Raw genomic sequence first — 12,700 nt, 5'->3', positions numbered from 1 at the left:
GCTAGCGCCGCTACCCGCCGGGGGTACCGCAGTTAAGAGCAGAGGAACTGTGCCTTGACCGGGGTCCCGCGTGTCAGTGTTTGAGGTTAATTTAAGAAACTAAAAGTGTGGGTTAATCTTTTGGGGTAGTTTTGTGTTGGCTTGCAACTTTATCATGAAGATAAGTTGTATAGTCTTCTATTTCAAAAAGTTTGCATCTCTAACTCATGCATGGATTCTATCGTAGACACTGAAGCTTCAGAAGTGGATTTCTTGGAAATATCTGAAGAGCCTCCGACGTTTGAGGAAGTTGTTGAATTGATCCCTTGTGAGGGAGGATCATCTGAAGACGTTGATCTTTTTGTGGATCAAGGCAAGCCTCGGTGCATCTAAGCCTATTTAATTTTAGAAATTATTATTCATGCATTCATCTATTGGTTATTTCCTTTTGAATGCATTAAGTCTAGGAGTTGATTGCAAACCATTCTTGTGCATGATCCTACCTTGTTTAGAGGACATCTTTTCCACCTATTCAACTAATTAGTAACTACCTATGCTTAGCCATGCTTAGATACCTTTAAATAACTTTGGTTACTCAACTCTAAGGTTAATTTTTGTCATACATGTTAATCAAGGAAAATAGCCTGAAATTTTGAAAATGTGGACAGAAGCTAGAGATGGTAGTTCTGTTTGCTAAGCTAAGTTGGTTAAGGCTCCTTTGTTGTCTTAACCTTTGATCAAGTGATATTACCTGGTTGCTTACTGTGCATGGGACCAGCAAAGCCCGGTAGGTTAGTTGGCTTTCTGATCGAAAATATTCCGTACCCATGCTTGACGTGCTGGAGAATGGCAGGGCGTAGCTTGAAACTCACATGAAGATCAGGCCAGACGTGGGGTCCCATGTGGGGGTGCGTCCTTGGGTTTGGGTAGTTATATTTCCAAACTTTGGGTACGGCTAATCGAAAGGTTGTTATGTGTAACCCGTACAGTTGTGCTTGGCTGGTAGTCGGGTATCTCTTACAGGATGTAAATCGGTCCGGATCACCGCAATTCTCGGTTATATGAATGCATTTGATCATCGCTTAAGCATCGTAGTGTAATCAAGTTGAATATAATGTTTTTCCTGAAATTAATATGCCGTATGACTTAGTTCCACTAATGGCTTAAAACGTTTTATTCATCTAGATGGGTTAGGTAAAACTAAACTGAAATAAAAAGATGATAGTAAATTTTTCTACAAAATGTGAGTCAGCTAGTACACCATGAAGCTATCATATAGTATTTGAAATCTATCTATATTGGTTAGTCGGGTCAGTACCCTCGTACTCAAGGGATCCTTTGTTGCTGTTTTTAGAGACACAACAGGGAATCACGGAAGGAAAGAACTAGGGTATCGTACAAGTCTTAAGATACCCTAGAATAAAACTTAGTTGTTTAATTATTTGCCACAGATTGGTCTTGTGTTTAAAACTCTTAGCAATGGTCTAACCTGCACTGTTAAGTTTATTTCAATCTACATTTTGTAATAATCCGTATCTCCTGTATATATGTAAAAATATAATATTGGTTGATGCTATCCTATCGTGAAAGCGATCCTGATGTATGGCTATGAGATACGTTGCGGATATTTCGAGGAGTCCTAAGGACACTCGACGGATTATCGGGCTTACACTGTTATAAGTGTGTTTTGGATAATTGCCATTCCGACAGCAATTATGCGCACCTAAGCCCGTTTAAGTCAGGCGGTTCCACCACAGTGTGTATCTAGAAAAGTCAAAACGAATAGTAATTTAGGACGGATGGGAGTACAAAATTCAATACAAAATCTACTCGTACGACCTTCATGTTTCTATGAACTAAAATGTTCGAAAAATTTCAAAAGAATTTTCTGAACACTATACAAAACGTTGATATATTATATGACCGAAGGGCGAAGGGTACATAGCACGGGAAACTTTGCAGTTCTCTCTCTCCTTTCGTCCAAGCCCTACGATCAACCACTCTTTACATAAAAAATGCACCATCATCAATCACGAAATTTATCATCAATCACGAAATTTGCGTGCTTTCGTCCATAGCAAAACCAAAACATGTGTTGTGTGACTGTGCCCAAGCTGAAAGCCTAAATTCAAGGTCGTGTTTGGATACGTTTCTTCTAACCATATTTGAATTATAATCTAAACGAAAATTTTCTGACTTCTTACTTCTCGTAGTTTAAATATCTAAAACGGCTTACTACGTAAGTAAGAATTGGTGAAAATAAGAAAAACGTTTGGCGGGATAAACCGCTTGTAAGCGGAAACGCCCAAAGCACACGCAGCAACGGAAAAGCGCCGATTCCGAAAACGGCGGATTCCCTCCTCGAAACAGTCCAAGTGTCCCACAGCCCCCAGTAGCGAACCAGCGACGACACTACGAACGCAACCACCACACCACACCACACCACACCACACCCCGGGTCACCTCGCGCTCCGCTCACCACCACCCACCCCCGTTCCCTCCCGGGCTCCCAGGGTCAGCCCCGTCATTTCCGCCCACGACGCCTTTACTTTTCCGCCCTCCCTTTCACACTCACTGACTCACCCCCGCCTCGTCTCGTCGTCACATACTCACATCACTCCCCCACCTCCCCCGTAGTTGTCTCGCGGCCAATAAATTTTCCCAGCGCGACGGCGCCCCGCCCTCCCGCTCCGTTCCTCCTCCCTTCCCCGAACCTTCCCCGGCTCCCCCGATCCCTCCTGCCCCCGTTTTAACCCCCGCCTTCCGACGAGCCGCCACACCAGCGGCAGCGAGCGGTTCGGAAGAGGGAGGGGGGGAGAGGAGGCTTCGTTTGATCAGGGGCGGAGCCATGGCCGAGAACCGCAAGTTCGTGCTGCCCGGCCAGCCGCCAGGTACGAACCACCTCGAGACCGGGCGCCTCTGCGTCCGGGTTTAGGGTTTTGGGCTCTTCCCACGGCAGAACACGGAGAATTCGGTGGATTTTCGAGGTGATTTCATTCGGATGCATGATTTTTTTGGACAAAAAAACGCACGTTGTTGTGTCCATCGAGGACAACTCGTCTTAAATGTTTTGCATCTGAAAACGCCGTGCGTTTGGGTTCCTATAGTTCGTGCGAAATTTCACTCTCTCCCCCTATTTTATTGTGTGTGTGTTTCAGTTTCGTTTCCGGCTTTGCAATTTTGCTTTATTATCGCCCTGTGCAAGTTGAGCTAAACCAAAAATCTCTTAGGTCGCAAGTTGCTTTTATCGTTTTCAAAAGACAGCGATTGGCCAGTCTCCGGCGTTTTCCTGACTTTTCCGCGCAATAATTCAGAGCAGACAAAAAGGTTTCGGTACCAACCAGAGCAGGGGCCGTATGCCGCCGAGTGGTGGGAGCAGTTGGTGGCGTTGACTAACGGGTGACTAACTAGCCTCCGTGCTGCATCTGCAGACTTCTCGCAGATACTGCAGGAGGCTCGGAAGCGCTGGCTGCGGCCCACCGAAATCTGCGAGATCCTCTCCAACTACAAGCTCTTCTCCATCGCCGCCGAGCCGCCCAGCAGGCCCCCCAGTATGGTTCCTTGCTCTGTGCTTTCCTGTTGGTTCCTGTTTTCTCTTCAGGTACTGTAGCTTTTCTGAATTCTGGTCTGAGGTTGTTTGTTGTTCCATTGGAAATGATCAAATGATGATGATGCTGTTGCCTATTCTGGTTGGCTCAGTAGCTAGGGAGACAACCGGAGTAGGGTTTTTGTTTGCTTTGTGGGCTCAGCATATCTTCATGTGATCACTGTGATGCCATTTAGAAATGGTTTTGCATTCTGAAATGGATTGCGTGACGTGTTGTCAGGAAAACTGAAATGGTGGTTAAAGTTTCATGGTCAATAGTATATGTGATTGCCACTAGGCAACACCACCCAGGGTGATTTGCTTTCAAGTCATCACTGATCATTCATCAAACTTTCTCAGTATCCCCATTTTTTAGATGCTTAGAGTAGTTTGTTCCCGTACAGAAAGCAGTAGGGCAGTTACGCTAGCTCTAGAGCTTGATTGCTTGATTTGGTCAAAGCTATTCTTGTGGTTTGTATGTGTGACCCTCAGCTTTGTCTGAAAAGAAATTCGTTTGCACTTATTCTCCTTTACTTTCATTACTGCAATAGGTGGCTCTCTCTTTTTATTTGATCGCAAAGTACTGAGGTACTTCAGAAAGGATGGCCACAACTGGAGAAAGAAAAAGGATGGGAAGACTGTGAAAGAAGCTCACGAGAAACTGAAAGTAAGTAAATGTTGGTTATTTTCTTCCAAAAGTACGTCAATATATTTGGAAGCTCCATATATAGCAGTGACTGCGGATGATGGGATATTCTGTATCATTTTGGCATTGACACTTGTCATTGTGGATTTTGTATCATTTTGGTACTTCTAGAACCTGAACATATGCTGTTGTGGTCATATATTACTTGTGTCTATACTGCCTGTCCAACACAGAGTGCTGTGTCTATATACTTGTGGAGTTGCTAACAACTTGCAGCTCGTACTGCTATTTTCATTTTAGACTTGCAAGCAATGCGCACTGCATTGGGTAAGAAGCTAGTGCATGAAGGTGCAAAATGTTGCATCCTATATGCTGGGGCATAGCTCCATCATCTTCACTGACAGAGCATGTTATCTGTTAACTCATGCGAAAGATGTGTTTCACAACTCACAGTTTGTGTACAGCCATGATGTGAAGGAAAACACAAATTATGTTGCATTTACTGCAATCTGGAACCAGGGGGGTTGCTCCGAGGAAAAAAATCCTCCAAGTCCTAGTTTTGCATTATCTGGTTCCAGCGTGCTGGAATGTACTGCTACCTGAACCTTTTCGATTATAATGCCCATGTATTTTGATTTTATTCCTATTTCTTTTGTGCCTTCACTTGCCCGCTAAAGCTGAAACTTGTTATTTCAGGCTGGCAGCATTGATGTACTCCACTGCTACTATGCCCATGGAGAGGAGAATGAAAACTTTCAAAGACGAACATATTGGCTGTTGGAAGAGTAAGTGCTGAGTGTTGCATCAATGCGATCCCACAATCGTTGGAATGGTACATTGGTAGTTAAGTTTATACCCAGAGGAAAGTGTGACTGTGAAATAAAATGACTTCTCATATTTTTCAGGGATTTCACTCATATCGTTCTTGTACACTACCTTGAAGTCAAGGTACACTCTATTTCATACCCCAGTAACCTTCTCTTGCATCTGTTCCTTTTTTGTGTGTTCTCTTTTTGGTGACTTGTCACTGGAAAATGGCTTGTGGAGATTTTATGTCACACCACACATCAACATTTATCGACTTTGTTATAGAATGTGTCAAAACCTATTTTTTCACCAACTGTATTAGGAAATGTGTATTAGCAAATACTTCAAATGCTATATGAGCAAATGCTTGCATACTTGCAGCATGTGCCATATGGCCTTTGTCAGCTATTTTGTTCACCACAATTTCCCTTCTGCCTTATACTTGATGCTATATCGTACTTGGCATCCTCTTCTGTGTTTTGTGGCAGACCAACACTATACAACCCATTCTATTCAGCCAGTCTACGATACACACTGCATTGTAATGATATACCTTTCTAAAGTGCATGTGTACAAATTAGTCTATCATTTGTATGGAGTCATTATTTGCAAATGGCCTCCATTGATTTTGTTTTATATATAGTAATAAGTAAATTATTCTGGGATTACAAATACACGCCCAAGACATTGCTCTTGAGTGAGTGGAAGGAGTACTTGCATTCCAGTTTCTATTTGACAAAAATATTCATTCTTGCTTGTTTAACTTTCCAGGGATGCAAACAAAGTTTCAGTCGTGTGAAAGAAGAATTTATGCAGTTATCCAATGTTGATAGTCCTTCATGTTCAAATTCTATCACTAGTCAGAACCATATGGGCCCACAAACCATGGAGGCTGCTGAAAGCCCAATAAGTGGACAAATTTCAGATTATGAAGACACTGAATCAGGTATTACAGTTTCCCAATCTTCCTTCTGCATCATCTACACTAAGAATAGATTAACTGATGCAGATTCAATTATGCACCTTCTTTCAGTGTATCTAAAGCGAAATTCGGTGCAGCAGATAATTTCCGAGCAAGCTCCAGATACCACCCTCTCGCTGAGATGCAGCAGCCTGTGGATGGATTCATGACAGAAAACATGTTATACGCTTCTTCTTCAACTGTTGGTAGTAGACAAGGCAAGAATCACTCCTCTATATTTGAGAGGTTTTCATGCTAATACTGTGTTCTAAATCATTTTTTCTCCCTTGAACACTTCCAGGTTATCATGGTGAAATGTTGCCAACAACAGCTAACGTAGATAATCATTCATTTTCTCACCATGACATAGCTAGAATGTTTGACAATGCCAACACTGGGCTAAGCAGCGTTTCCAGAATTCTGTTTGACTCAGTGCCATTCAACGAGCCCTTCACAGACTATTCAACTGGGTTCACAGAACCAACACTTCATTCTTCATTTGCCTGCTTAGAGGCTAATAATCTGGAGGATAGCTCTCATTTGCAGACGTTTACATCTGAGGCTCTGTACACTAACCACCTCAGCAAGGAGGAAGCTGATGCGCTGAGTTTTGCTGGCATACCATCATCAGAGGTACTTAATTATTGTCTATTAACTTTCTGAGAGCCTGTAGCGGTGGATGGGATTTACTTTGGGTGTTAGTGGACTCGAGATGTATGTAGACACTAGCAATTTTAGGTTGCTTGCAATAACAACTTGGTTGATCCTTATTTAAAATCTTGAATAACTGTTGTATCAAAAGCAGTGCAGTTCATTTGAACTAGGTGTACTTCCAATGCACATCTAATGCTTGTCCTGATCCTTTGTCAGAAAATTGGAACATTAATCTATAACAAATTTTCAGGTAAATGGAAGTAGATGTACTGAAAGTAGCATCAAACATCCACTCTTGAAGCAGTCATCATTAGATCTATTGACTATTGAGCCTACTGGTTTGAAGAAACACGACAGCTTTTCAAGATGGATGAGTAAAGAACTCAAAGAAGTGGTTGATTTGGGTATCAAATCTACGTCTGATGCTTTCTGGAGTAACATTGAGACGGTGAAGGTTCCTGATCGTTGCAATGTGCTGACTAATGAACAGCTAGATGCTTATGTAGTGAGCCCTTCACTTTCTCAAGATCAACTATTCAGCATTATCGATGTCTCACCAAGTTGTGCATATATTGGTACAAATACAAAGGTGTGTATGCTGTCTTATGTTCTTAGTTGCTTCCATTCTTATCATATGTATGTTTTAGGCCTCCATAGGATAAGTCTAGTTAGTTATTTAGCTGTTTGCAGTACTCATGCCTCTCTTTTCTAGTTGTTAATTATTCTAATGATGCAGATTTCGGTTACTGGCACATTCTTGGTGAAGAAAGAACATGTGGAAAATCGTAAATGGTCATGCATGTTTGGGAATATTGAAGTACCAGCTGAGATTTTAACTGATGGCACCCTACGCTGCTATGCACCAGAACATCAATCAGGAAGAGTTCCATTTTATGTGACCTGTTCAAACAGGGTGGCTTGTAGTGAAGTACGGGAATTTGAGTATCGGGATCCAGATGCTCAGTACGTGGAGACTTCTCCTTCCCAAGCCAATGGTGTAAATGAAATGCACCTTCATATTCGTCTTGAGAAGCTACTCACTTTGGGGCCAGATGACCATGGTATGGTTGTTTTGAGCAGTGGTGATGAGAAATATGAGGTAATAAATGCTATTAATTCCTTGATGCTGGATGCAAAATGGTCAGATCAAGAATCAGCTTCTGCCAACGAAGTAGTTTCCACTGCTAGGGATCAAAGTTTAAAGAAATTGGTGAAAGAGAAGCTGCATCATTGGCTTATCTGTAAAATAAATGATGATGGAAAGGGTCCCAATGTGCTGTGCAAGGAAGGACAGGGTGTAATTCATCTGGTAGCAGCACTGGGTTATGATTGGGCTATCAGACCGATAATTGTTGCTGGTGTAAATGTGAACTTCCGGGATGCTCATGGATGGACTGCACTTCACTGGGCGGCATCTTCAGGAAGGTATGTCCACACATTCTTCATAAAGCTGTTCCAACATGGGATGCCCATGTTCAACAGAACTTTATGTAAAAGAAGTTACCTTATTTCTTTCTCAACCCTTTGTCTTGCACTTCGTTTGTACTTTAATAGGAACTCGGTCCTTTTTCGATTATTGAATTCTACATTTATATGATTTCCAGAGAGCGAACAATTGGTGTCCTCATAGCAAATGGAGCTGCAGCAGGTGCATTGACAGATCCAACTTCTGAGTTCCCTTCTGGAAGAAGTCCAGCTGATTTAGCATCAGTAAATGGACACAAGGGGATTGCTGGTTTTCTAGCGGAAGCTGCTTTGACAAGCCATCTGTCAGCACTTACTATTAGAGAATCAAAGGATTCCACTGTAGAAGTGTGTGGGTTACCAGCTGTTGAAGGTCTGACTGGCATTAATTCTGCCCAGCTAGCTGGAGAAGATTCTCATGCTGAATCACTTGAAGGTTCTTTAAGCGCTGTTCGTAAATCCACTCAAGCTGCAGCTCGGATATTTCAAGCCTTCCGGGTGGAGTCATTCCACAGAAAGAAAATCGTGGAATACGGAGATGATAATTGTGGATTATCTGATGAACGCACACTTTCACTTGTTTCTCTCAAAGGACAACATGATCCACATCTGCATTCTGCTGCTGTTCGTATACAAAATAAGTTTCGTGGATGGAAGGGAAGAAAGGAATTTATGATCATCCGGCAGAGAATTGTCAAGTTACAGGTAATGCTAATAACCAATTAACGAATTTGTATGATACTTTATTGGATGCCTACTGAATTCCCCTTACTATATAGGGTTCACAAGTGATTCCACTTGCTTATCCTATACTACAATGCTAAGTTGTTAACACTTGGCAATAATCTTGCATGTGTTAGCTTATAATGGAAGCCTTCCTGTTCTACTAACTCACGTGAATGGTTTTTTATGAATCTTTCCTTCCTTCAATAACAGATTGATCTCTTCTTTCCCTTTTAAGAGTAAATCATCTGTTTGAAATACCACAAGTAGTGTAGCTCAGAGATCCTGATGCATGCTACAAACGGCATTTATGAAGCTAGTAGGCTGTTTCTAACTTGTTGTTTTACAATTTGTTGCATGCTACACAAGCATAGGGATTTTAGTCTCTTGTTGTGTTTGGTCCTCCTGTAGCATCAATACTAAATTTTTATTCTTAAATTATATGTAGCAGCTCAGCTTTCAGAGACAAGGTAGCATACATCAAACTCCATATTAGTTCCATAAGTTGTCAGCACTTCTGGATATAGACTTCACTGTAGAATTTCCATGCTATGCAAAGCATATTAGTTCCATAAGTTGTCAGCACTTCTGGATGTGAGCTGCTGCATCCTTAGTTTCTTTTCTCCTGGCTGAATGTAATTCCCCATGAATGATCAAAATGCTAACAGTCCTGTCCAAGCATAAGATTTAACTTGTCTTTGTTTGTTACCAGGCTCATGTACGAGGACACCAAGTGAGGAGAAACTATCGGAAGGTTGTCTGGACAGTAGGTATTGTCGAGAAAGTCATACTGAGATGGAGGAGAAAGAGGCCTGGGTTACGTGGATTTCGACCTGAGAAACAACTCGAAGGTCCATCGGAAATCCAACCTGCAAAGGTTGAGGATGAATATGATTTCTTGCACGATGGCAGAAGGCAGGCTGAAGCCAGGCTGCAGAGAGCACTTGCCCGAGTGCACTCGATGTCGCAGTACCCAGAAGCAAGAGAGCAGTACCATAGGCTCACAACCTGTGTTGCTGAAATGAAACAGCCCATGGTATGATATGATTACTGCTACGCTTTGGAAGCTTGCTAGAGGCTGCAATTTTTTGGTTTGATCATGCTTTGATTTTGGCTGCTTTGGAACAGATGATGCAAGATGAGATGCTAAGCGAGGCTGCTGGCGGTGATGTGAACGATTTCATGGCTGGGCTGGAGGACTTGATCTGCATAGACGATGCAGCTATGATAGCATAAATCATGTGTGTTAGGTGTGGTTGACGGTGTATGTGCACCCTATCTATCCATGTAGTAGGAACTTATTCCCTAGAATGCCCCAGCTACCTACCCCTGTCTATCTCTCTATATATATGTACCCTAAAACTATTTGCTATGTGTGGTTAATGGAAAAGATCACTTTAGGCCAACAATTGGTATCTAGAGTCTAATTCTTTCCCACCTACCCCTCTCCTCTCTCTCTCATGCCCGAGTTGAACTCTAGCTGGCGGCATCGCTTCTTCCTGGCGCGGATTCGGCCCTTCCCAGCGCGGATCCGGCCTTACCCCACGTGGATCCGATGGCGGCGGGTGTCTTCCCCCGCGGATCCACCAGCGGCGCGGGCGGGTTGACCCGGTAGTGGCGGCTTCTTCCTGGCTCCCTCGACCCTTTCCTCTCCCATGGCGGGCTCTAGGCGGCAGCATCGACCCGTGGACGCGGCGGACGGCGCCGGCCTCCGTCCGCACACATGCCTCCTCCTGTGCTTCCTCTCGCGGCTCGACGACATCTAGTACAAGGAGGGCGGTGGTGGCGGAGGACGAGGCGACGGCGCGGCGCGCCAGGAGGAGCAGCGAGCGGCGTTGCTGGAGGAGGAGGCAGCGCCGGAGCGACGCCGGGCACGACGTGCGGCTGCTGCGCACAAGGAGGCAGCGCGGCATGAGGAGAGGCGCGCGTCTGTGAGGCGCGAGGTCGCAGCGGTGGTGGCGCGGCAGCATGACATCGAGGCGTGAGAGGCAGCTGCAGCTCGAGCAACGCGTGCGGTGGCTGTGGAGACCGTGGTGGTGTGTGCAGCTGGGGCAGCCCGCCTAGCCATGGAAGAGGCACAGCGGCGGCCGCCACCTAGCGGCGTCTGGAGGCGAACCGGCTGCGTGAGGAGGCGGAGGCGACGCGCGTGATGGCACGGTGCAAGGAGGAGGAGTTGAGGCGCGCGACGCAGGGTGCCGGTGCCGAGGCGCAGGGCGGCCGTCCCGAGTCGGAGGAGGTGGACCGGCGGCAGAACGCGGAGATGGACCGGTGGGTCCAGGACCCACGTCGAGGCGCGGACGGCGGGCGTCCTCAAAGCAGGAGGAGCTCCGTCCACGAGTCCGACCTCGACTCCGACTACGACTCTGACCTCGACTCCGGGCACCGACCCTCGAGGGTCGTGAAGACCATCATCCGGACTCGTCAACACGCAGTGGCCGATGTTGATGAAAACCAACTATACAGAGTGGTCCTCGGTGATGAAGGTGAAACTCCAAGTGCGGGAGATGTGGGACGCGGTCCAGTACGGCGATGTCGACAGCTACGAGGACCGGCGAGCGCTCGAGGCGTTGCTCGCCGCGGTCCTGATGGAGATGGTGGCCAACCTCTCGGGGAAGAAGACCGCTGCTTGGGATGCTATTGCTGTGGCTCGAGTCGGCAGCGACCGCGCCATTAAGTCCACTCTACAGAAGCTTCGGCAGGAGTAGGATTATCTGGCTTTCAAGCCGGGCGAGGACGTCGACGACTTCACTCTCTGCCTCTCCAGCCTGATGCAGTGGCTGGAGCAGTACGGTGATGACGAGATCAACAAGGAGAAAGCCGTTGCAAAGTTCCTGCGCATCATCCCGAAGAAGTACTTGCAGCTCACCCTCTCCATCGAGACGCTGCTCGACCTCTTAGCATTGTCGATCGAGGAGCTGACGGAGCGGCTCAAGGTGGTCGACGACCACGAGGAGCTGATGTCTGACAGGCCCATCACCATCGATGGCAAGCTCCACCACACTGAGGAGCAGTGGCCCCCCCGCCAGAGGGAGCTGAAGAAGGAGGAGCCTTCTTCCTCAACAAGCGGCCGCAAGCGCAGCAAGCTGCACAAGGCGCGAGGAGGCGCTGAGGGCACCGCCACTGGCGAGCGCAGGGCTGCACGAGATGAGCGGAAGAAGGGGGATCCTTCTTCCTCGACAGGCAGCCGCAAGCGCGGCAAGCCGTGCAAGGCGCGAGGAGGCGCCGAGGGTGCCACCACCGGCGAGTGCAGGGCCGCACGAGACGACACCTGCCACAACTATGGCAGGACTGGCCACTAGGCTAGGGAGTGCCACTAACCAAGGCATGACCAGGCCCACATCGCACGGGCTGAGGAGGAGGATGAGCCAGCTCTGTTCCTAACTCATGGGAGCATTGAGCTACTTCCTGCGGCATCGATCGCGACTACTCTTCTCCACATCGATAAGTCACGCGCACATGTCTTTCTCGGCGATGGTACCAGCGATAATAAGATCGATGGCTGGTTCCTCGACAATGGTGCTACATACCACATGATCGGGTGTCACAAGTTCTTCTCCGACTTGAATGTCGACGTGCGCGGCTCCATCAAGTTCAGCGACTCTTCGGCCGTGGACATCAAGGGCATCGGGTCCATCATCCTCGTCGCCAAGACTGGCGAGCACCGACTCCTCGTCGGAGTCTTCTACATCCCCGCGCTGAGAAACTCGATCATCAGCCTTGGGCAGCTAGATGAGAGTGGCTTGCGCATGGAGATCGATGGCGGAGTGCTCCGGATCTGGGATTGATGACAGCGCCTACTCGCCAAGGTGGAGAGAGGGAGCAACTGCCTCTACGTGGAGGTGGCGCAGCCTCTCTGCCTTGCTGCCTACCACGATGATGA

At 46.4% G+C, this 12,700-nt stretch overlaps 1 protein-coding gene across 2 annotated transcripts; it reads left to right on the top strand.

The window, feature by feature from the left end:
- The first annotated feature begins 2,618 nt into the window (after window positions 1–2,618).
- LOC101778650 (calmodulin-binding transcription activator 3) lies at window positions 2,619–10,229 on the top strand. 2 transcript variants are annotated; one of them, XM_004984106.4, is made up of 13 exons: window positions 2,619–2,870; window positions 3,411–3,530; window positions 4,117–4,232; window positions 4,908–4,996; window positions 5,117–5,159; window positions 5,790–5,964; window positions 6,081–6,197; window positions 6,281–6,612; window positions 6,884–7,222; window positions 7,370–8,058; window positions 8,238–8,802; window positions 9,533–9,856; window positions 9,949–10,229. In XM_004984106.4, exons 1-13 carry the CDS (start codon window positions 2,828–2,830, stop codon window positions 10,054–10,056), a joined length of 3,060 nt encoding a protein of 1,019 aa, XP_004984163.1. In that variant the 5' UTR covers window positions 2,619–2,827; the 3' UTR covers window positions 10,057–10,229. The 2 variants fall into 2 exon arrangements, with proteins under 2 accessions (XP_004984163.1, XP_004984162.1); XM_004984105.4 differs by having other exon boundaries at window positions 6,078–6,197.
- Window positions 10,230–12,700: the final 2,471 nt, after the last annotated feature.

The sequence above is a fragment of the Setaria italica genome, chromosome IX, assembly GCF_000263155.2.
Source record: "Setaria italica strain Yugu1 chromosome IX, Setaria_italica_v2.0, whole genome shotgun sequence".
Taxonomy (NCBI): Eukaryota; Viridiplantae; Streptophyta; class Magnoliopsida; order Poales; family Poaceae; genus Setaria; species Setaria italica.
The sequence above is the reverse complement of the archived record's forward strand: the minus strand, read 5'-3'. Positions and strand labels throughout refer to the sequence as shown.